The sequence below is a fragment of the Gallus gallus genome, chromosome 3 (genome assembly GCF_016699485.2).
Source record: "Gallus gallus isolate bGalGal1 chromosome 3, bGalGal1.mat.broiler.GRCg7b, whole genome shotgun sequence".
NCBI lineage: Eukaryota > Metazoa > Chordata > Aves > Galliformes > Phasianidae > Gallus > Gallus gallus.
The window spans coordinates 12,318,039-12,343,451 of NC_052534.1; the positions used below are offsets into that span (position 1 = coordinate 12,318,039).

Here is a 25,413-nt window from a genome sequence, read left to right on the forward strand (position 1 = left end):
AAGCCCTAGAGAACAAGCGGCAGGCGGAGCAGTAGGAGCAAGGCCGGTGCCGAATGCCTTCCTGCCCCCGGGAAACACAAGACGCCCCGCCGCCATTTCCTGCCCGAGCGGCGTGGTAGGCAGCGTCAGTGGGGCGCCTGGCGCTATAACAGCGGCCCCACCTCCCCGCGCTGCCATTGGCGCCATCGTGACAGAGGGCGGGGCTTTCCCGTTCCGCCAACCAATCGGCCGCTTCCCCTACGTGACGCTACTTCCGGTCGCCTGGCCCGCCGCGCCCAATGGGAGGGGGGCAATGGGGCGGGACGCCTCATCCTCACCGAGGCAACGGGCGGGCGGACGGTTCCGGGTGTGCGCGAGGCTGACGGCAGCGGTGGGTGAGTGCTGCGTGCCTGGGTCCGCCCTGCCCCGCCTTAGCCCGCCAATCCCCGCCTCCTCTCGGCCCGGCATCTCCCGACTGCCCGCTCTTCCCCGTCCCCTTCCTCATCCCCCCGAGCCTCCGCTGTTGGCGGCGGGGCGGTAACGGCCGCGCGGGCAGCTGCTCTCCGCGCGCCTCCGGCGGGGCGGGCTTCCCGGTGACGTCACCCCCGTGCGGCGGCTCCGCCCCCCTGTGCGTTGCCGTGGCGACGGCGGGACCACGTCGGGCCCGCGGCCCTCGGGCGCCCCCGGGCTGGGCCCTGAGGCGGCGGCGGCGGCCACGCGGGGGTTCCTCTCTTCCTCCTTCCGGGAAGTTTCCCCAGTAAAAGGTTCTTTTGCGTGTTATTCGTATGCTACAATTCAGTGGAAATAGTGTGAATTGCTTATGCGGCTGCTGACTTTATGTTAACACGCAGTTTCTACATCCTCCTCGTAATATAACAGTACAGAATCATGCAGACAGATCACAGAATCACAGAATGGCCTGGGTTGGAAGGGACCTCAAGGGTCATGAAGCTCCAACCCCCCTGCCGGGCAGGGCCACCAACCTCCCCATTTACCCAGGCTGCCCAGGGCCCCATCCAACCTGGCCTTGAACACCTCCAGGGACGGGGCATCCACAACCTCTCTGGGCAGCCTGTTCCAGCACCTCACCACCCTCCCGGTAAAGAACTTCCCCCTAACATCCAACCTAATCTTCCCTCTTTCAACTTAAATCCGTTCCCCCTTGTCCAGATGCCGGTGTGTGACTTCAGGGCAGCAAGTCATGCAGGTTACACATAAAACTCTGCGTGCAGTTTTTTGCTTTTGCCAGCGTTGTAGTAATGCTGCTTAGGATCTTCAGCATGAGCTGGAGTCAACACTTTTAGGAAGTATGGATTGTGCCTATGAAGCATCACTGCATTAAAAACTAATTAGTCGTACTAGGTTTTAATAGGTTTTAATGCTAAACAAAGGGAAACCATGGAGAACAGCTTTTTCTCTATCGTGGGCAAATCTCTAAAGATGTCTGGAAAGTTGACTAAGTTGAAGTTAAGTCTCTTCATGGAAGCTTGCAGTTTGGGTTCAACTTGCAATATGGATGTTTTCAACTGAATCGGTTATGTGAAATATGTCCCTTGGAAATCTGTATCTAACACATGCATGTGATTTGGTTTTAGGATGATTCTGCTCCAGAATTTATTTTTGAATGGAAGCATGCTCTTTGCCAGTAGAAGATGTTGATCCTAATGTATGATCATGGAGAAGGGGATAAGCTCCGTAGAAGTGTTACCTTCCAAATCATCTCAGGTTACAGCTGTAAAAGTGGTGGTCAAAGAGCCCGAAACAAAGCAGACCCAAAGAGGGAAACGAGTGGGATTTGTGCTTGTTCATGCAGGTAATGTAGAAGCATAACAGCTGGAACTGCAATAGTCTGTACACACACTAAAGATCAACTGATGTATCATATTGGCTTTTGTCTGTTAGTATTTTAATGAAGTGGCGTGAACTTTGGATACAAAAATATAAGTGGAGATTTTGATTGCATTGGCTGTAGAAACTACTACTAAAAATGTAATTTTGGATGTTCTGAATGATGTATATATATTTGTATCATTACGTATTTTTCTCCTTATAGAAAAGAAAATCCTTAAATTTAACAGTTAATAGAACTTATCTGAGTTGATATTGGAAGATTTCGATATTCTATTTAAAAGCAAATCGTATTGATCAATATCTTGCTCTTTACTGTGTTATTTTACTGTTTTATTTTTGTCACTGGTAGTGTTTAAACTTATTTTATTAATTTCTTGAAGCTGGCTTTTACTGAAGGTGAGGAAATGGAAGTTGAGATAAATACAAACAATACAAATACAAATATTTTTAATTTTTTTGAATTAAAAAAAAAGAAACTGAACAAAACAGAATCTAAAAATCAGTCTAAGCTCGTCTGCTATTTTTCTGATAACATATTTAGTCACATAGTGGACGGATGAATTTCTTAGGTATGGAAATAGGGGACAGTGACTAAAAGCAGCAGAGTGGTTGGATGCATCAGGATAGAATAAGATGAAAAAAGCTGATCTTTGTTTCATGAACCTCTCCTAGTTGTAGAGTGTAGAGCTCTGAAAATGCAGTGCAAACATTAGAAAGTGAACAGAATGGTAACTGGCCAACTTGCCGTTCTGCAGGAAAAAGAAAATTGGAGTATGCCTTAAAACCAAAGTTCCTTCCCCCCCCCCCCCCCCCCCCCCCCCCCCTTTTTTTTTCTCTACACTGATTTCAAATAAATAAAATAGCTGTGCTGGTCTCTAAGAATGAACTAATTTGTTATCTCTTGGAGAGTGTTCATAGGAACAGATTATATGATTTAAATGTGTGTACTCATGTGTGTGAGCTCAGTACCCTGTATTTTATTGAGTCTATTTGAATGCATAATGTTGTTACTTTCTAATATGAAAAGGGAGTGCCACTGTAATCTCAAATAAGGATGTCTCTTGTCTGCCTGTATCATAATTCTTGCTGCTGTTTGTAGACAGTAGTTTGATAGGTGGTATAATCTCTTTTCCTTTTCCCTAACTGTAGGTGCAGGTTATCATTCTGAATCCAAAGCTAAAGAATACAAGCATGTGTGCAAAAGAGCCTGCCAGAAGGTATGTCTTACCAGTTCCATAGTCCTGTAGTGGGTATCTAAGAAGTGCATTTGGGATCACTGTCTCTTTGGTATGAATAGACATAACTTGGTTTAGCTGCTCTGACTGACTGTATTTCTAGAGGAAAATAAGGAGTAGCAACAGCTAACATGGCTGCTATAGAGACTTGGTAGAGTGCACAGAGGTGAGGTGCAGCAACTTTGTCATTTGGTGGTGGCAAATGCCATGCACCAAAGGAACAGTTAGGGAACGGTTCATAATCCACAGGATATTCATAACAGCTTCTTGTGGCTCTGGGATTTCTGGAGTTGAATGTAGTGCCTGGATCTTTCTTCATCAGTGTCCACTCTTTTCAGAATTTGTTTTGACTGGCATCCAAATTGCTCAATAGCTATAAGAATTTATAGAATTCCTTTCTTCTTGATGGCTCTTAATTTCTTGATGGGAGGGGAGGTAGCAAGGACAGCAACAACAAAAAACAAATGACCAAAGAAACAAATTAAGTTCCCAAAATTATAGAAGAAGTAATGGCAAGATTTTAATTTCCATTGAAATATTGTTGTTTTTTTTAATCTCTTCCGAGAACTTAGCTTTGGAGCTGGCAACTCCTGTGTACTAAGTGCTGAACGAGAAGCTGGAAGACTTATCTCCAAAATTTCTAATGCCTTTTGCTTTCTCCAGAGAGAACACGCTGGGGAGTCTGGCAGGCCTTTCAGAAGTGCTTTTCAGAGTTGGAGTCTAATAATTATTAACACTTCATCTTGTAGTTCTGTGTCTCAACCTTAATACCAATCTAATTTCGTAATGAGAAACTTGAAAAATCATCCAAACTTAACATCAGCTTCCTTAAAATTGTGCATTAGCCCCGATGATATTAATTTTCCAGCTAATTATGTGTGAGACGAGGTTTGCTGTTGAATGCAAGTCTTACTTGAGATTCTGTTTGGTTCCTTAAGCTCAGTAGCCAACATTAATAACATGTATGAAGAGCAAACAGTCGCAGGTTTGTTTTGCAAATAAAGACGCAGCTATAGTTTTTTTCTGGAGGTTTCCTGAGATAACTTGACTGCAAGATCTTACCAGTCTGGATCTGAGAAATAATAGTAGGCTCTAGAACTCCTTCCCTGTGTGTGTGTTTTCAAACACATGGACAAATACATGGACGCACATGCAAAATCTGGAGATAACATTGTCTTATATGATTTGTTTTGCGTGTTGGCTTCTAGATGAGTTCTCTGGTTGATTATGTTCGATTTCTTGACAGTTGCCATATATAGTACTAGAGACTGTTGTTGAATCTTGGAAGGAAAATTAGAAACTCCTTGACTGAATCATTATGTTTGAGGATTCCAGGTATAATAACTTATTTTGCTACAAATTTGATCATGCAAAAATCTCTTACTAAATGCAGTGTTGGAATGCCTTTTTAAAAAGGCATCAGATCTACCCTCACGTGGCACATGCCAGCTGTTTCCAATGATGCTTGCTTTTATGTCCTCCTAGATTTAATCCTAATTTAATGAAGATTCTCTTTTGTACAGATCTAGGAAAACACAATACATAGCTGCAGAATATTAGAATTTTCTAATAATAAACTGAAAATTCTGTTCTACAGGCGATCGAAAAGCTACAGGCTGGTGCTCTTGCAACAGATGCAGTGACTGCAGCACTTATAGAACTGGAGGTACGAATTTCTGACTTCAGTGAAGGGTGTCTGTGAAGGAAAATGGGAGTAAAGCTAGAAGAATTTCTGAGATGTAAATGAGGAAGTTTAGTAACATGCTTGTCCTAGGTCCACTAATCTCACATGGCAGTCATGACTGAAAAAGCAATTCCTTTTCAGTTAGCAGTCATTCTTCCTCTCCAACTATACTAGTAAAGAAGGAAGGCGAGGTAAGCATTCTGCTGTAAAAATGTGGTGCTGAAATGTATTGTCATATTCTCAAAAGATTAGCAGTGGATTTGCTTACACATGTTTAGAAAGTGTTAATTAACATACTTGATAGGGTTAGCTTAAGGCAGGCAGTATGTACTTTAATATGTGGTAGGCGTGCTGACTAGGTGCCAAAACTTCAGTCATACTTTTAACTTGGCGAGCTTCTTGGCTTTAAACAGTAATTGTGGTCTCCACTGAACTGTTCAAATATGCTTTCATGTGCTATCTTAAACATTAAAATAGATCTAGATGAGAGAAAAATATATCTCTGTGTATATCTATGCATGATAGAAACATAGAATCATAGAATCATTAGAGTTGGAGGGGACCTTTAAATGTCACCTAGTCCAACTCCCCTGCAATGAACAGGGACACCACAGCTAAATCAGGTTGCCCAGAGCCCGATCCAGCCTCACCTAGAAAGTCTCCAGGAACGGGGCATCAACCACGTCTCTGGGCAACATGTTTCAGTGCCTCACCACCGTCACTGTAGAAGACTTTTTCCTTATATCCAACCTAAATCTACCCTCCTTCAGCTTGAAGCCATTTCCCCTAGTTCTGTCACCACAGACCATGCTGAAGAGTTCGTCCCCTCCTTTCCTGTAGCTCCCCTTTAGATACTGAAGGACCACTCTCAGGTCACCTTGGAGCCTTCTCTTCTCAAGGCTGAACAGCCCCAGCTCTCTCAGTCTGTCCTTGTAGTAGTGGTGTTCCATGCCTTGGTTCATTTTTGGCCCTCCTTGGATTCACTTCAACAGGTCCATGTCTCTCCTGTGCTGAGGACTCCACATCTGGATGCAGTACTCCAGGTGAATCCTCAGCAGAACAGAGTAGAGGGGCAGGATCACCTCCCTCGGCCTGCTGGCCATGCTTCTTTTGATGCAGCCTAGGGTATGGTTGACTTTCTGGGATGTGAGGGCACATTGCTGGCTCATATCCAGCTGGTCAGTACGCCCAGGTCTTTATTGGCAGGGCTGCACTCAATCCTTTCATCCTTCAGCTAGTATTGGTAGTGAGGATTGCCTTGACCCAGTTGCAAGATCTCGCATTTGGATTTGTTGAACCTCATGAGGTTCGCCTGGGCCCTCTACTCGAGCCTGTCGGGGTCCCTGTGGATGGCATCCTGTCCATCTGGTGTGTTGACCACATCCCACAGCTTGGTGTCATCAGCAAACTTGCTGAGGGTGCACTTGACCCCACTGTCAATGTCATTGGTGAAGATCTTAAAGAGTATCCATCCCCTGTGGGGCACCACTCATCACCATCCAGACACTGAGCCACTGTCCACCACTCTATGGTCTTGAGCCAGTTTTTCGTTCATCTAACAGTCCACCAATCAAATCCATATCTTTCCAATCTAGAGAGAAGGATGTTGTGGGGTATCGTGTCAAAGGCCTTACTGAACTCCAAATAGATGACATCAGGGGCTCTTCCCTTGTCCATTGGTGTACTGACACCATCCTCAAAAGCCACTGAGTTGGACAGGCAGGATTTGCCCTTGGTGAAGCCATGCTAGTTCTTCTTTATCATTTCTGTATCTTCCGTGTGCCTTAGCATAGCTTTCAGGAGGATCTGCTCCACAGTCTTTCTTGGCACAGAGATGAGACTGATAGGATGGTAGTTCCCAGGGTCATCCTTATTACTCTTCCTAAAAATGGATGTGATGTTGCCTTTTTTCCAGTCACCGGGGGCTTCACCTGATTGCCATGACTTTTCAAGTATCCTTGAGAGTGGCTTGGCAACTACGTGAGCTAGTTCCCTCAACACTCTGGGATGCATCTCCTCAGGATCCATAGATTTGTGGATGTTCAGGTTCCTCAGGTGGTCACAAACCTGATCTTCTCTTAAAGTGGGAGGAACATTGCTTCCCCAGTCCCCTCCTACCAAACATTTGAGGGCTGTGTGATGAGAAGTTATCAGAGAAGAAGACTAAGAAGAAAAGTTTTTAAGTATCTTAGTCTTCTTCTCTGTTGTTACCACCCTACCTTCATCAGTCACTAGGGGGAGTACGCCCTCCTGGTTTTTTCTTTTCTGATTGAGGTACCCGTAGAAGCCTTTCTTGTTCTTGGCATCCCTTGCCAAGTTTAAGCCTTGGCTTTCCTGACACTGTCCCTACACAGCCTAGAAGCTTTCTTATACTCTTCCTACAGTACCTGCCCCTTTTTCCACTGCCCGTGCATTTTCTTCTTGCTCTCCAGTTTGACCAGCAGGTCCTGGTTCAGCCATGCTGATCTCTTGCCTTCCTTTCCTGACTTGCTGCACCTGGGGATGGACAGCTCCTGTGCACTGAGGAAAGCTTCCTTAAAAATCTTCCAGTTTTGCTCCACACCCTTGCCCATGAGGGCAGTTTCCCAGGGTGTTTTGTTGACCCACTCTCTGAAGAGATGAAAGTTAGCTTTCCTAGAATTTAGCATCCTAATTTTACTCTTTGCCTGTTTCGTATCCCTCTGGAGCATGAACTCAACTGTAGCATGGTCACTACCAGCCTCCAATCCTAATGTCACAAGTCAGTTCACTTGCATTGGTGAGCAACAGGTCCAGTACTGCATCCCCTCTGGTGAGAATTTCTATTACTTGACTCAGGAAGTTATCCTCAACACATTTCAGGAGCCTCTTGGATTGCCTACAGCTCGCCATGCTACCTTTCCAGCAGATGTCTGGGTGATTAAGTCCCCCAGCAGGATGAGCGCTTGCAGTCATGATGCCTCCTGTAGCTGGAGGTAGAAGGCCTCATTGACAGGCTCCACTTGATGGGGTGGCCTGTAGTAGGCACTGATCACAGGGCTCCCTATGCTGCCTCAGTCTCTAACTGTCACCCATAGGCTTTCAACTTGCTCATGAAAATGGATCTTATAAATCATGCACGTGAATAAGCTAACAGAATCTGCTCTTGTTCCACAAGATTCCTTTGTGATGCAGCTCCCACCTCAGTGGAAAACATTTTCTCTTTTGTGCTGTAATTTTTATCATATTCCTGAGCTACATAGAAGAAAACACATTTTAAGAAACTTGGCTGAACAGCTGCACATCTCCCTTCAGCTGTGCCTAGGGTAAATTATTTTCTGGTTTATGCTGTCCCCCGAGAGAATCTTCTTTTGCTGTAGTAGATTTAAATATTCTGAAGTGACATCTGTAAGATGTTATGGCTTTAAGATGAAATTAAAGCATATTTAGAGAGTTAATCTGATCAGCAGTCTTTTTCTCCTTTTCTCTCATGCCGACTGTTCTAGTGATGCCTGCCATCGTTCTACTGTCTGTGCTTATAATTGTCTAGGTAGTATTTGGTTGGAGAACACAGTACAGTGAATTTCTCTGAAATTCTCACTTCTACAGTTTGTTAGAATTTTTAATGCTATATTCCAAAACTCGGTAGTCTTTGCAAGGCACACACATCTTTTCATGGGAGTGCTGCAAAAGATGATTTTTTTTTCCCTCAGTTCCGCTCAATTACACAACTCCTATTACACAGAATTTCATCTAATCCAAGAGGCATCACTTCAAAGACTTAGAGAGGCGCAAGACTCGCTCTTGATCTTTTATGAGCAAGCTGACAGTTTACTTGCGGTATGCTGTCTGTTTTTTGTTTTATTTTTGCAGGCTCCACATGTAGAGTGAACAGCCTTTCTTTGTTGGACTTTATGAATCTCAAGTGAAATAGTGAATAGATCAAGGTATAACTGATGCTAGTAGTTGTTAGAGAAAAAGTAGATTACTTGTGCAAAGCAACTTGAATACCTGACCCAGAAACTGTTAAAATAATGGTGCTGGTTTGCATGAGCATCAGCTGTATTTCATAAGTTGAATAAAGGCAGGTATGTTTTCCAGTTTACGAGCTCTGTCATTGAAGAGGAATAAATGAACGTGTTTCTCCTTTCAGCTTTTGATAATCAAATAGTTCTGGACAAGGTGCTTCGTAAGACTCATCACTTACATTGTATGCTTGATCTCAAAGCTGCATGCACGATCCCAGAACCATTTATTTTTATGCTTTTGCTATCTGCCACCATATGAAGTCCCAGTTCCTCTCGAAACATAAAGGGATTTGGGCAGATATTTTTTTTCCTTTTCAAAAATGCAGTTTACAATGGAACCACATGCTGATTGAATTTACGGCTGGCTAGAGGAACATTGTGCAGTTTCAAGCTTTTCTTTGAGTGCGGAGCACTTCAGAGATTCTAATGTTCAGGTTTTGGAAGCAAGAACAAAGTTTGTTGTAGATGAGAATTTTAAACTTTCTCTTAGTGCAGCCTAAGTTTATTCATACTGTGTGTTTCTTGCTTGGCTCTTCCATCTGACTTCTGTGGAACGTTCTTTCTGAGTATCATTTAAACTGAGAATCAGTGTGATTATGGAAAGTGGTTATCACGTTTTAAGTTTGAATATCCTTGCTAATAACGTTACTCTATTTGCATTTTTTTGTTATGTCTCAATCAAAGGGATGGAAAGCAACATTTTGCAATGAAATAATTTGTTCTTTTTTTTTTTTTTTTAATACTAATTATTAAGATTTTGGAATATGGAATCTTAATCTCAAGGATACGTATTTGAAGCTGAAAGCACAAGGCCAGCAGCATTGGTGTAGTAAGGCAGTCACCGTAGATGAACCTGAAATGTTCGTACTGAATATTGAACTGGAAGTTGTTAATTCTAGTTGAAGACTTTGCTGCTTGATATTTTGTGGCAGAGTGACTAACGGTAACTAATGACAGAAGTGTGCTTGAAAAACATTTTAACTGGTTTGATTGAGAGACCTGACTCACCCTTGTAGGCTATTACTTCTTGTTACTGAATTCCTGCAGGAGAATTAATTTTATAATTACAGCATGTAGAAAGAAATTCCAGTAGGCTTTGAAGTCCTTTTAAAAGTTGCAAATAAACCTTGACCGAAACTATATCAAAGATGGATGGGATGCTCTACAATGCATGTCAAAAACAGAGCAGTTTAACTATTTGTGTAGGTGTAATTCTGGATTATTCATGTTGAGCAACTTTTTCAAGCTTTCCACATTTGACCACTTTAGCACGCCTGTATTGCTGCCAGAACATTTTAAAGTACATCTTGAAGTAAGAAGGATTCTGCAATTGAAAACAATATCCTCAGTGGCGCTTAAGAGTTTTTATAAGATGAGCTAACATTTGAAAATGAAATTCTTGTTTCATGTGTTGAAGCTTTGTATTTTCTACAGTTACAGTCTACTGTAACTGTACGTTCTAACTGTACAGTCTAACTGTCTACACTGCAGTTTTAGGTTGTAAGCTTGAGATCCCTAAGTGCTGGTGTAAGTGCTGCAGTCTGGAGGTAGCGGTCAGCTGAGCCAGCTGCTGCTTTGTGGTCTTCCACCTTTCCGAGGTCAGCATCTTGGCACATGGGCAGAACGTGCCTGTATGAAACTGTAATATTAAATCTGATGGGCAGCACTTCTTATTTGAGAAACTTGAGTCAGCAACAGCTACAGACAGTGCTAATAAAAGGTGGCTTAGTTTTTGACTAGGAAGCTTATTAAAAGTTGTTTTGTACTTCATGTGATGTATGATTTGGCTGTTATTCAAAAAACTTCCGGACCATGGTAATGGCAGTACTTATGTTAGTACCCAGATAGAAATTTTGCACAGTGAAGTCTTATTAGTGGTAATGGCAGTACTTATGTTAGTACCCAGATAGAAATTTTGCACAGTGAAGTCTTATTAGTGGTGCTGATTCCTCATTTCTACGTGCGAGGCTGCAATCACAGGCTTATGATTTTAATAAAACATATAGTTCTGTTTGCTCCTGTGTCATACTTCAGAGTGTCAGAGGTGGACTGTAGTCTCTGGTAGAGATTTTTGCATGCACTGTAGAACTTTTGCTTACAAATAAGTGATCATCTGGAATTGTTGTGTGACTATGATTTATATTAGCACATTATTACTCTTGAGATGTACAGAAAAGAGTATAACGTTTCCATCATAGTAATTTAAGATAAACATTGCAGATTGCTCTTTTCTGATGTTGCTGTGGCATATTTAAAGTACTGCACCAAGAACGTGCGCTGTAACAAGATCACTGTCATCATATCAATTATGCGGAGGTTTTGATATAGTTTGTTCTGATTGCAGTCTCACAGTGCTTTGTTTTTATTTTCAGGATTCTCCTTTTACAAATGCAGGAATGGGTTCTAACTTAAACCTTCTGGGGGAGATAGAATGCGATGCCAGTATAATGGATGGAAAGTCACTGAATTTTGGAGCAGTTGGCGCACTGAGTGGTATGTGAACTATGTATTACAAAGCTAACTACTGAGTTAAGTGCAAAGACCAGTTTTGTTCTTTTTTGTTAAGTTTTTGGAGGGAATGCCATTATAGCCCCATTTAATGAATTCTTCCCTCTCTAAACAAAACAAAAAGGAGAGGAAGGCATTCTCACTTCCTGAAGTACTGCTCTGTGATGTTGCAGGGTATTGTCTTGGTTCACTGATAGTACTTTGCAGAGTGATCATGTGATAAAGTATTCATTCACTCAGAGGGAATATGTCTTCTCAGATGGCTTTGGAGAATTGTAACCTTATAGTAAAATGCTAATATGTATTTATATATAAAATACAAGCATTAAAATGACAGTATTTGTTTTTGTTATCTGACTCCTTGAAGAACTTACTGTTTTGTAATTCAGCCATAGAATCTCTTAGCTTAATTGGTCAAATTGAAATACTGAGGACCTAAGGTTTCAATTTGCAGCGTTAGAAAGGTACACAGCCTCTAAACTGAGGCTTCTTGTTTATTCTTGCAGCTTCTCACCTGTCAAGCTGTTTGCCCCAATGTAAAATTCCTCTATAATATAGATTTTTTCATTATAATCCTCTCATGTGATCAGTAACATTTGGATTTCTAGTTTGAGAAACTATTACAAGGTTACATGAGTATGCATATAGCACTTATTTAATCTGAGAACTAACGTGCCTTTCTTTTTCTTTCTTTTGCCTAGTTTTACCTTTCGGTACAAAACAGGCAGTCCCAACCAGGGATCGTTGTACTTTTGATATAAGTACGTTTGAGAGCCTTAACTGTTACTATTGAATAGCTTTTCTGACAACGTTTCAACCTTTGTTCTTTATCCTAGGATAGTTCTAAACTGTGGTAATAACTTCCTCATGTAGATATAAATCTAAAATAAATAGTAAAATTAAGTGTTTCAAGGCTTACTTGCTACAAAATATGTATCCTTCCAACCACAGGGAAGGAGGAAGTGAGGGAGTGAGAAAAAGCTAAGCCTGAATCCTATAATCCCCGTTCTGGCCAGATAGATCCAAACAAAGCTTTTTCCATCTTGAAAAATTAATACTCATAAAACATCTTCGGTCTGTAGAACACCACGGCTTTAATTCTGAGATTTCTGTGGTAGGGAGTCACTCCTAATATTTCAATACCCTTCTTTCTTTAAAAAACAAAACCAAATGTCGATTAGAAAGTCTTGTTACCACTGATAGGCCACGAGAAGGAACAACTGTTTTAATGTTATTAAGCTGAAAAATAGCATCGCAATGTGTCTCTTACTGAATTACTGAAGTGCTGGAAATTAAAGGAAGCTGACTTCCATTGCCAAAATGAACCCCACAGTGCTATGTGGAAAATATTTTAATGGTTTGTTCCCATTTTTTGCTGATTTTTCTTTTCAGGAATCAAGAATCCCGTTTCAGTTGCAAATAGATTGTTGTGTGAAGGGCAGAAAGGAAAACTCTCTGCTGGCAGAATTCCACCTTGGTAATTGCTTTGTTCTGCTTGACTTTACTTTAGTCTTATATCTGTACTGCATGCAACATTTGAAGGCTTTGTCTTATCCAATGGAGGCTGGTGCTGTTTTACATACCAGCAACAGCGTGCTTTTAAAAAGAAGCAACGTTTTGTTCTCAGATCTTGAAACGTAGTGTGCCCTCGATGCAGCTGTGAGTAGAACTGTTGTGGATAGGTGGAGGTGTCGTATCGTGAGGTTTTGTGTCAAGGTGTCTATTTCTAAAGTTATGTCATACCGAATTAATCTTTATAAATATCTGAAGGGAGGAAGGACACAGATGAATGAGGCCAGGCTTTTCTTGGCAGTATATAGTGATAGGACAAGGAGCAAGGGCCTAAAACTTGAACATGGGAAGTTTCATACAAACATGCAGAAGAACTTCTTTATAATAAGGGTGGTGGAGCACTGGAACAGGCTGCCCAGAGAGGTTGTGGAGTCTCCTTCTACGGAGATGTCCAAGACCTGGCTGGACGCCTACCTGTGTGACCTTTTGTAGGGAGCCTGCTTTAGCAGGGGGGTTGGACTTGATGATCTCTTGAGGTCCCTTCGATCTCTGCAATTCTGTGATTCTGTGTGAATTCTTAAGTTTTTACTATATCGTTTTGAAAAATCTGTAAGTACAGCAAAATTAAAATGAAATTCTGCAGCCTTTGCTTTTGTCTAGCTTTAAAAATATGTAAACTAACTGGCTTTGTGCCTTTATTTTGTAACTAAATTGTGGAAATACGCAGTGTTCAGTTATAATTTCTTTTAAACATAAACTTATTGGTGTTTATGACAACACTGAAAATGTGCTTTATTTTGAGACTGATGTAATACCAATATGAAAGAGGAAACTGTTAAATACATAAGAAACTTAAATACTGTTTTATCATTTGTGGAAAGTGTCCACAAACTGTGTTGGAATTGACTAATCTTAAAAGCATCTTATTTTTGTTAGCAGTTCAAATCAACCAACGGAGAGCTTGAATTTAAGCAGTTACCTCAGTTATACCTGTTGGAGAACTTTGCTGCTGTTTGCTAAGAGATTGCAGTATTTACAGATGTATTAAATCAGCACTTACGTTGTTAGAAATATGTATATTTGATTTAGAAATTTTACTGTTCATACTTCTTCCTGTAAAAGTGTCTAAATAGTCAGCCTGTATCTGGGTAGTATGGTATTCCAGTTTAAACACTGAGGAGAAGTACTGTTGCAGTGTCCGTAATACTGCAAAGGTAGGTCATAGACTGGAAAAAAAGCACCCCAAAACCAACACATCAACAAGCAGATTTTGCATTTGAACCTGTTTTCCTTATTAAAGGAAGAGGAACTGTAACTGGGGTGAACTTCTTTTTCAGATAAGTTTACCAAGGAATATGAATTTAAATATTAGCTGCTGCCAGTAGCTTATTTCTTCAAATATCAGGAGAAAGCTGGGGCATATCCACTTACATTAAAGAGGGTATCAAAGGATATTGCTGTGGTTTGGGTTCTGTTTACTTTTCTTTTGGTGTTCCAGAAGTGGGAGCAAGCATTTGTGATTTAGTTTGGTCTGTACCATCACAGTGTTTTCTGTAATTGTAGCAGGGAAGAGCACCTGGGACAATTGTGTCCTATTTTAGTGTGTTTTCTGTAACTTCATGACCTAGATTATGTTAAGACAACTGAATGGAAAATAAACTGTATCCTCTTTTTCTCAAAAGGACAAGACAAAATCTTTCAAACACTGTGCAAGGTCTTGGCTAACAGATGCTTCATAAGACAGGGGAGTTAAAGCTCTCTAAGTGTGAGGTTGACTTCAGAGCCAACGTTTTGGACCTTATTTACCTCATATGTATTTTCATTTCTTCTCTGTTTTGAATTTGGAATATGTATCTTATTAGAGCAAAAAAGTAGCTAGCTTGGAAACAGTCTGTAGCACTGTAATGCTTTAATAGATGCTCCTGTATGTTCAGGCTATCCCAAGTTTGGAATGGATCTTATGTTCATTGTAGGTGATGATTGTTGACAATTTCATGCCTTGCCTTTTTGGCAGGGTTTGGTGTAACATATTTTTGATCTGGGAGTGAAATATGTTGCTATGCAAGCTAGAAAAGTATGTCATCAAGTAGCAAGAAACAGCTGTATTACTGTCATTCCTCCCAGGAGTTAGGATTGTAATAACTGATTTTTATTTGTAAAGATGTGGAAGTTTCATCTTTTTTCTCATGGGCAAATACTATGGTGGGGAGTCTTAAAGAAACTGCATAGCCTAAGAATCTGTCTTGTTAATTGAACCTGTTGGTATAGACAGCTTCTGTAGCACCATCTAACTTAGCTTAATGTTTTCTCAATAGAATGTTTGGCACAGGACCACATGAGAGAAATGCACTAACTGTGAGATTAGTGACAGTGGCATTGTGGAGAGTCTTGTCTGCAAAAGAACGGCTGGAGGCACTTAGATTGGCCTGGTTACCAACATTCAGCACCCATGTGTATAGGGACAATTCAAAATGGTACTTTCCTGATTTCCAGTAATTTTAATGAGTGTGAACTGATTTATTATGAGATGGTAGGTTTATTGGGAAGGAGTGATCAGGTGTCCTGATTGCTGTATACATGCAGTTTACTGTGAATTGCTCTGTAGCGTGGGTTATTCTGGAACAGTGCCTCATCTTCTGGTTTAAAACACAGTCCTACTCTGCAAATTAAAATTCCAAAAGCTTAAAATAGAGAATTCTCACATGCATGCATGCGTTTGTTAAAGCTCTTCTAAGGTCCTTAAACCTTCTCTCAGAATTTATTCAGACTGATCTTGTCAGAATATTCTCTACCTCTGTATGAAAGAGTAGAAAATACCAAACTCTTCAATGGTACCTGTTATCCTGTAAGACATTCTTGATCACTGTATGACTTAGAAAAGGAAACACAATTACAGTTGCATAGTTACATATTGGGTGGATCATTGGGAGTGGTCTTTGGTCCAATAATTACAGATGAGTTGCTTTGTAGTAACAGCTTTTAAGTTTTTTTTTCTATTTCATATGTTAAAGGCAGAAAAGCTTATTTAGAACTGCTTGCTCATAACTTTAGGTATGTAAGAATTGCAAGATGGTACAAATAGACCTAACCTTGATATTACTGATTTCAAAGTTCACATTAGTGTCTCTTTTTCAGTATTGATATTAATCTTTATGAGAAAGAATCCTATGTTTGTTTGTATGTTCTCCCCCTTTGGTTACTACAGAGTTTTGTGATCACTTTATTCTTGTCACATATGGTGCCACAGACGGGATATGCGTGTTGAGTAACTTGCAGGGCAGAGCATAGTCAAGGAAGTGCTGAGGTTGAAGACTTCTGCCACCTTTTTATCTCTGTTTTCTGTATTTCGGCAGAACAATTTCTCCTATGTAAGAGTGATTTCGGAGTAATAGCTGCATTTTATAATAAACATTACAAAATGAGTTTGTTACATTTAGGATCACCTTGATCATCTTTAGTGAACCTAACCTTCTACTGTTAGAAACCATTCATTAGACATTCAGCTCAGTGTGCCTCATCTCCATACAGCTCATATTAAGGGCTGCTCTGTATAGCCCACTGAATTTATTCTCGATTTTCCCTCTCCCCCAGCTAATCATGCTTGGTGGTAGCTGTTAAGGTTAAGTTCTGTTTTTATGCCAGCTGTGAGTATTGCCTGTTCATTCTTGCCTGCTGCAGCTTTTCTCTGTGAGTACATGGATGTTTCCCATGGACCTGCAGTAGTTCCCTACTGCTTGATTGCTGGTTCCCACCCTCTCACTACCCTGCCATCTGTGGCTGTTACAATTGTTTGTGTTGCTTGTTGGGGTGATGTGAAGATTGTTTAATCTTGTTCTGATTATAAATACTTGGCTACTTGGTGGAACTGAGTTCACGCTGTATGTCCTATAGGATTCTCTTACCAAATGTCTCTATCAGTTTAGAGGAGAGGGTACAGGTGGTACAGGTAACGACTACTGAGCTTTTGATTTTTTGATTATTCTACCTCTCTTGTGATTATGTTGTATTTTGAAGACATCTGAAATTGAAAGATTTTTTAAAAAGAGTGGATGATTTCTGTGGTAAAATGAGGCCTCAGTTAGATATTAGCAAGTGTTTGCTTCACTAATCTAGCTATTCTTTGGGACCAGAACTGGAAAGTACTTTGTGTCCACCTTGTATGAGGGAGATGAATCCAGGAATTACGGACTCAAGTGTGAGCAGAATAAGAGTCGTGTTACCTAAATGTTGGTACATCTTTAAGATTCTGGGGTGCTTCTTTTTTACTCTGAATACTTGTGAGTATTTTTATATCTTTGAATGTAAAACAAGCAATTGTGAGGTATCAGGAAAATGAAAGGTTTCTGACTGATCTGTGCTATTTATCATATATAAGACCCGTAATATCTGATCGTAGTACTGGAGCACATCCAGAGGAGGGCCACAAAAATGAACCAAGGCATGGAACACCACTACTACAAGGACAGACTGAGAGAGCTGGGGCTGTTCAGCCTGGAGAAGAGAAGGCTCCAAGCTGACCTGAGAGTGGCCTTTCAGTATCTAAAGGGGAGCTACAGGAAAGGAGGGGATGGACTCTTCAGTATGGTCTGTGGTGACAGAACTAGGGGAAATGGCTTCAAGCTTAAGGAGGGTAGATTTAGGTTGGATATAAGGAGAAAGTCTTCTGCAGCGAGGGTGGTGAGGCACTGAAACATGTTGCCCAGAGATGTGGTTGATGGCCTGTTCCTGGAGACTTTCCAGGTGAGGGTGGATCGGGCTCTGAGCAACCTGATTTAGCTGTGGTGTCCCTGTTCATTGCAGGGGAGTTGGACCAGATGACTTTTAAAGGTCCCATCCAACTCTAAGGGTTCTATGATTCTCCTTTTTCCACCTACACTTCCGCTCTGTGTAAATTACCTTATTGGACAGGAAACACTTATTCACTTCCTTAGAGTGTATAGTTGATGGAAAACTTTTTTAATCAATGAAACTACTATTTACTTCAGTTTGCCTACAACTTATGTTTCTCTTGGATGTTAACGTGATTGAGAGGTTGTTTCTTGATAACTACCTAATTTAAAAGGAGGCACTCTCCAAGTACTCAGTAACTTGCTCTGCTGTATCTCGCAGCATGAAAAATATTCCTCCGAAGCTGTGCTAACAGTAGTAAGAAGTATGTGCTTAACAATCCAAATTCTTGTCTAGAGAAACTTTTTTGTTTTGAAACTTCTTTAATCAAAGACTGAAAACATCTCTTACGGTGGCTATGTCATAGGGAAGATGGAAAATAGTGCTGGATGTCATAGGGAAGATGGAAAATACTACAAATTAAAAGCTGCAGGTGTCAGATATAATGCTACCAAGAAAACTGATAACTGTCAACAAATTTTCTATAACAGCACTGTTGTAGGCGTTGATAGTATCATGTGGCCCAAGAGACTTCTGTGTACCTTACATAACTTTTAGTCTCACATTCATAAATCAGGTGTTCCTGTAAAGCATTTTGAAATTACTGTGTGTCCTCAGTCTTTTCTTGTATCCATTATACAGTTATGGTTTTCTTGGGAGATAGGAAGTAGAGGTTGGAAATAGTTGTTCTTTATTTTGTTGCTGTTTTTCATCAACTTTCTGAAAACATGTGATTTCCAACCTCACCCCATTTCTCAGGGAATCAGATTAATTTATTTAAAGGGAAATGGTATAAATAATTGAGGCATTTTCTTTTTTCTAAAGGCTACGTGTCTGTATATAACTTTTGCCATCATTCACTGTCACAGCAGTGTATACTGTCTCACTGCTTCAAATGTTCAGTACTGACTACAGAATGACTTTCCAAATTTGTTTCTTTCTTCCACAAGTATGTGAAATACTCAGCGGAGTCATCTCATTTGGAAATGCTTGATAAAGCACCATGAGATAGACTTTTATCTTTCTGAATCTAAATTAAGCTTATTTTTAGCTTGCCATCTCCCTCAAAGCAATTCTTGATATTCCTGTGGCGCTGGCTGACTTCAGTGGAAATGTCTTGCCATTCTCACTTCATTCATCCCCGTGTTGACAGTCCTCAGAATCTTATTCAGTTGTTGTAAGACTCTGGATGGCTTCGTGCTGTTTTAGCTGCAGTTAAGAGCTGATGCAATTTGGTAATTTGTTTCAAATTTAATAGCACATGTTTTTATTCAATAGTAAACTTAATGTCAGAGCTACATAGTGTTTTAATGGAACTAAATAAGGTTGCCAACTGTAATTATAGCTGACGCTTCTGTGAAATGCAGACAGCGTACAGTTTTAAAATGACCAAACCAAAGAGAAAAAAACTAATTGCAAGAAAAGGGGGATTTGTTATATGGTTTTATTTAAACTCCCTCTTCTGTGTCTCCTAGCTTTTTAGTTGGTGAAGGAGCTTTCAGATGGGCAGTTGATCACGGGATACCAGCATGTCCTCCAGGTATCATGGCTACAAGTGAGTAATCTGGTGGTGTGAGTAGGAAGAACAGGACAGAATAATTTAAAACAGTGCCTCGTATTTTGAGGTGTACATCACTTCACTGTTGTTAACATTCCACTAGCATATGACGTTATGATATATAAGGATGGTTAAGTTTAATGATTTTCTATTAAGTATCAAAATAGTAAAAATTAAGAACTGTCACTTTATCTGCATTTTAGCAACATCTAATTAAAATGCATTTGTGATACTAGGATTAAATCCAATGAAGGACTTTTAATTATTATTATTTTTTTAAGCAAAATGCAGACTCTCTAACAGCCCAACTTGTGATCCTTTTTGGATCCAAAAAACACCAACTAGCCGTGTGTCTGAATTCAGTAGGTGCCGATTTGACCAATAGGTTCTATAATTCCATCCATCATAGCACAAGCAGGCTGTTTTTTATTTTTTCTTTAACAAAGAAACAGACAAATTAAAAAACTTAGCTAAGCTTTGTTTGATCTAATATGATGGAATAATCCAGTCTAGCACATAGCCTGGAAATATACTGTATCCTTAGAGCTGCCAGATCTCTTACAAAAACCTTCTTTTTCTTAAAATTCATCAAGTGATTGTTAAACCTTCTACAGACAAGACTGAAAATTAGTGCATGTACTCATGGACTTCTCAGTCCCCACCCTGTCGGAAAGTGCCATTACCATTAGTCTGTAGTTTGCTATAGGTGAGAGCATGCCCTGTAGTTGCTGTTGAAGTTGTTCAGGTAAAAAGTCAGAGCTCATTACCAAGAAGACACAAGATTACACAGTATTTCTTTATTTTACAAAATAAACATCACTGCATGAAATATGTAAGTTGTCTCTAAATGAGAAATTGAAATCTACATCTGCCATTGGATGCAGTTCTAAATGTAGATAAACACCCAGAATTTGTGTTTTAAAGTTGCTGATATTCAGCGCTCAAAAGTAACTTCTGAAAGAGTAGCAGTCGTACTAATCGTGCCAATTTTCTTACATATTCATCTTGCATTTCATTTTTAACTGAAAGTTTTGATTTCTAGTCTGATATGACTGAAAGTGCTGCTGAAATATCTAGTCTGATATGACTGAAAGTGCTCCATCCATTTCCTGTGCAGAATAGCATTTGCAGAACAACCATTGGGCTCAGTTAAGCAGAACAGATTTATTTCTATGACTTCAGAAAAACCCATAAAGGAATTTTTTTAGAAAGCATTTGCTACCTATGTGTAGGAAATACTCCAAAAGAAGGCCTCTTAATTAGCTCTGATTGCATGCACTACAGTTTACACTATTTCTAGTATCACAGCCTTGCTGTTGTAACAGGGATGATTAGATACTGACATTAATTGACAAATTTTTTTACTGACATTAATTGACAAATTTGACCAATTGTAGTTGGTAAAATGTACCTTAGAGCAAATCCATGTGTTACAGATTGAAAATAAGGATGGCCATTGCTGTTTTGGTTTACCTAATACAGACTATTTGTTTATATTGGAGAAACATCGGAAGAATAATGTCAGCTTATATATTGATATATTTTCACAAGCTAGCTTCAAAACATTAGTGATTTATTTTTATCTCCTTGGCACACTCAGCATTTGTTTTATTAGCAGGACTATTTCCATTAAAACAATTACTGGAATTTTGAAGTTAATTCTGTTGCAAAGCCAATGCAGAAATGCCACTTCCTGTTGCAATATCAATGTAAAAAAATGTATTAAATATTGGTATTTAAGTTGCCAACTGCCTCTTCCTCCCCAGTCCAGACACACACCCCACTTCCAGCCAGGTTTATATATACTGCCTGAGCAACTTAAATATTGGCCTTTCCCCTGGTATTTTAGTACACTAGATTTTAATGAATAGTCAGTAGTTTCTGATTATGCTTGCTACAACTGCTCTGCTAGAGTTTTCATGGAGAATATGAGGTAAATTAACTGGAAATAATTTGGTTGCTGAGTAGCTCTGCAAAATGCAGTACCAAAATAATTACTAAACATTAGGGTACCTTACAAACAGTAGCAATAAAAAGTGCACACACAAACCCTAACCCAAGCCTTAGGTGCGTATTTGAAACAAGTATTAACAGTGGAGCTAGGTGTACACGTTTTGACTTCTCTGTGCTGCACATGGAAAAAATATTCTTGAAGGCATATTGTTCTCTCTCACTTTTCCTGGACCTGAGATGGCAAGAGAAATGTTATATGTGCTGTACGTCTGTGGGATTGTGTGGTTGGTTTTGCAGTGATGGAGCTGTCTGTATGATCAGTTACAACGAGAGCTGCACGGTCAGCTTTGTGGTCACACTCCATAATTCTCTGATAACTATCAAAGTATTTGGACACCAAAGTGAAATGAAGTTTTAAACCATGTTCCTTGTTGAACTACATCTAAGTTATGTCAGGGCTCACCTGCTTTCTCTTCCTTGATTTGCCAAGTGTGTGAGGAAGTGGGATTTCTGCTCTTTGCAGAAATCTGCTGGCTTCCAGCTTAGTGACTGGTTTTTTGTTTTTTGTTTTGTTTTTACTGAAATGTGATCTTCCTGCATTGCCTTACAGACTGCTAGAAGGCTGGGATCATTAATTCCTGCCCACAGTAGAGCCTGTGCTATCTTATGTTTACACTTTGTTACTCCATATAAGAGAGACTGATTTGAAAGCTGTCAAAGTTTTAACAGTGTAATTACTGTTTAGAAACTAACTTACTGTATTGTGTAGCCTTTTGTAGATAGGAAAAGTGGGCTTTATTCTAAATCGGCAACATAAATGTTCAATACACTGTCAGTATCTCTACTTGCACTAGTAATACTAAATAGGAACTAGTAATAAGAGTAACTGAGCCCCTTTTATCTCAGTTTTTAATTTCAGCTTACAGTAGGTGAAAAGCAGTCAATTTGGCAAAGATAATGTGGTATAAGAGAGCGTCTTATGTGTTTTTGATGGCTGATGCCATCAGTCCTGGCTGGGTATGAATGTGTAAACTATGTACATAGTGTGAAGGTAGATGTTCTTTGTACAGTTGGATTTGAAAGGAGGAGCTAATTTTTTAGCAGCCCAGGAAGCCCAGGAAGCTATGGACCTGACTCTGGCACCAAACTGGAGATTAGGGTTAACAGCTTTAAGACATTTTATTTGCACAGATGGTAGTTATGACACTTCATAGGAAATCTGACTGAAATATCACAAAGGAGTTCTATTAAATCACCGGTGTTAATATCTGAAGCTGTGGCTGATTTAATCAAATATTTGTTGCCAAAAAAACAAATTACTGCACAGCTAGTGCTGCTGAGTACTGTCTTACTTGACTTAACATAGATCTGTTTAAGTATATAGTCTTCAAAGGGAAGGAGAAGGATGGTAACTCATGCAGCATGCTTGTACCCCTAACTCTAATGAGATGGAAGGGACCCTAAGCACTTCAGTAAGCTGTATTACATGCAAACAGGAGCACCTAGCTCAATAACTGGAATCCAAGACTAGCCAAAAACAGTGCTTAAGAAAGAAGCAAAGAACAGAGCAAATATGTACCTCCTTTTCCCTACCTCATTTGCTATCCTAGAATCTAAACTCCCGGGTCAGTATTGGTACATGGAAATGATCAGTGGTATTTTGTGCCAATAAATTGTCCTTTTCTCTGGAGCCCATATTAATTTCTAGCATCTGCAAAAACATTTGCAGCTCAGCAATGGGTTATTTGAAGAACTACTTCTTTTTCATTATTGTGAGACCTGCTGAATAAAATCTGATATTTTATTGTCAAGTCATAGACTCTGAATCTTTCTGTTCTTCTGTCCAATCCTTGGCTTTATTACCTTGAATAACTTCGTGCCATCAGTAAAATCACATCATTATTCTGTATAGAGTAGGTGCTACTGTGTGTTGGTTTGGCATTTGACTTGTAACAGGCCATTTACTCCCACCTCATTTTCTACTTTTTTTAACCATAATATTTTTTATTTTGTGTATGCAGGGATATTCTCATTTATGCTGTGACTGCTATATTTCTTTAATGAAAGAGGGCTGTTTCTAGATGTCATGCAAATTGCCATACTTCTAGTGATACCCTATGTCCTCCTGTCCATCAGTTTGGCCTGTCTCTCTTCCAGCCAGTCTTGCACCTCCTTATTCTTTCCTCTGCTTTACTGTTATTGAAGTAAGAAAGTGTTTGCCATGTTTCTGGAACGGAGCTGCGTGGTTCAGTGACTGGCTTAGGGCGGTGGCTTAGACTGTGTTTTATTTCTTTGCTTTTAGGATGAGAATGAAAGGGATCAGGAGAGAAACTCAGGGATTTGGAGGATTTTACTGGGTAGCTTGTGAATTTACCGTATGTATTGGAGTATCTGAGTATGTATCTAACTAAGCAATATCTCTCAGAAAGAAGGTGCTTATTTTTAACAGTAAAAGTTGCTACCTCTGTTCTGTAATGTGCACAATGAGCTGTGGTAAGCGCATGTTTCACTGGCACACAAAAAAAATAAGCAATAAGGGAGACGAGGCATGATGTGAAACGCCCCTGGAATTGTATATAATACTGTAGGTTCAACTTGCAGTTCTGAAGTCCAAACACCTAAGTGCCACCTATGTGGTCACTCTAAATTAGCTAGAAAAGTGTTGAGCCAAAGTGCCTGGAAGATGCTACGAATGGAGATCTTTCAGAGAGCAGGAAAGGATATCTGATGGAGAAAAAGGGATTTCTTCCATGAAGCAGTAAGAACTGATAGGCCCAGCAAGAATTTACCCTGAGGTTTTGCCATGAACATTAAGAACATTAAATATGTATACAGATTGCTTTGTGAAAGCTGGGTTAATTCTTTCGTATGCTTTTGTTGCTGGATGGTTTGGTTTTTTTTTGTTTTTTGTTTTTTTCTTTTCTATTGCTGTCTGTCAATGTGTGGCATTCATGGGAAGTAGTACCAGCAGTCTGTAGTCTCAACAGAAGCATAAATGGTGTTAATTTGTCATAGCTTTGTTAAAATGAAATGTAGTTTCATCCATCTTTGTTTGTGCCACTTGTTTTAGTTACTGCTCAACAAAATTCCTTACTGGATCATTGTAATTCCTGTGGGTTAACTAATTTGCTACTATATCCCTTTGTAATTCCCTTCCTTCCAATAGTTGCATCCTCCTTTAATGTGGAGTAAAAAGATAAGATGAAGAAAATTCTCCTGTTTGGCTCTTCCGGTTGGCTGTAAGAAGTGTCTGCCAGGGGGTGCTGTATGATTGGTCCATCTGTACTCCAGAGATTTCAGAATATTCTTTGAATTTTCTTAGTATTTTCAATTTACTGTTTTTAAGCAAGAATTACTGAATGCTCATAGACTGCATCATGTTTTGTTGCATAGCAGTTTATAATGACTGCTGTAGGAACAGTGGAGTTTGTGCTTTTGTTCCTGGCTACTGTAAATATATTTAAGGGTATTGTCTTGACCTTGATTTCTGCTTTACTGATGCTACAAACTTGTATCTGTTACTTCAGTTTGACAATATAATTACTCACTTAAATGTCTTACGAACTTTTAGCTTAGCCTGAAAAAAATTGAAGCAAATAGATTTGCAAAAAAAAAGCATCTTAGTCTTACATTTTATTCCGCGTGTTTGATTCAGTAGTTTCACACAGTCTATGAACATGACAGTTGTAACTTTCTCTTTTTAATATTTTTTCTCTGTTCTCTGGGCCATTTCCGTCATTTCCAGCAGCCTGTGAAAGCTGGGATAGAAATCAGATCATGGGCTTTGTTTGTATCCAGATGCTCTCAGATTCCTGGTGTTCATTGCAGCTGGTGCTTACAACTGCTGTCACTTATAGAATGTGTCAGTGTGCATGTATGTGTACACGTGTATCGTAATGCAGCCCTGTGCCTGTGTACACGGGTAGGGTTAGTTTCCAACAGATCAGTTTGCTCCAAGCTCAGAGTCCCAAGGAGAATATCCTTTAGAGACAGAAAGGCCGGGTCAGTTCCGATCCTACCCGTGCATGAAACTGGGGAAAACCTGTGAATCCATTGCTAAGGCTTTCCTTTATGAGGGTTTATTTTGAGGAGCTCTGTCAAAGGAGAGCATGGGGAATGTGAAGTGCAATAATTTGTTTTCAGAGTTGTTCTGATTTGTGGATCAGAAGAGTCAGGTAGGGTAGGGAGGGCTGCAGGAGACAGAAGTCTGGAAAGTGACTGGAAGAAAGGATTGCTGCTCTGAGTGTTCTCTGGCGCTCG

At 40.0% G+C, this 25,413-nt stretch overlaps 1 protein-coding gene across 17 annotated transcripts in view; it reads left to right on the forward strand.

Moving 5' to 3' along the window:
• The first annotated feature begins 309 nt into the window (after positions 1-309).
• Positions 310-25,413, forward strand: part of TASP1 (taspase 1) — a 72,780-nt gene continuing 47,676 nt past the window's right edge. For 4 of the 17 annotated variants that reach the window (XR_001465625.4, XM_015283502.4, XM_015283504.4 and 1 more), the window contains exons 1-7: positions 310-374; positions 1,575-1,792; positions 2,980-3,047; positions 4,663-4,731; positions 11,108-11,228; positions 12,636-12,720; positions 19,118-19,197. Coding sequence is in view for 16 of the 17 variants with exons in the window: in XM_015283502.4 (XP_015138988.1) it covers positions 1,648-1,792; positions 2,980-3,047; positions 4,663-4,731; positions 11,108-11,228; positions 12,636-12,720; positions 19,118-19,197 (568 nt within the window). In the remaining variant the exon portion in view is untranslated. Of the gene's footprint in view, positions 744-1,574; positions 1,793-2,979; positions 3,048-4,311; positions 4,401-4,662; positions 4,732-7,254; positions 8,655-11,107; positions 11,229-12,635; positions 12,721-19,117; positions 19,198-25,413 lie in introns of those variants that run through there. The other 13 variants (XM_040696953.2, XM_046938642.1, NM_001012790.2 and 10 more) reach the window with 9 other exon arrangements.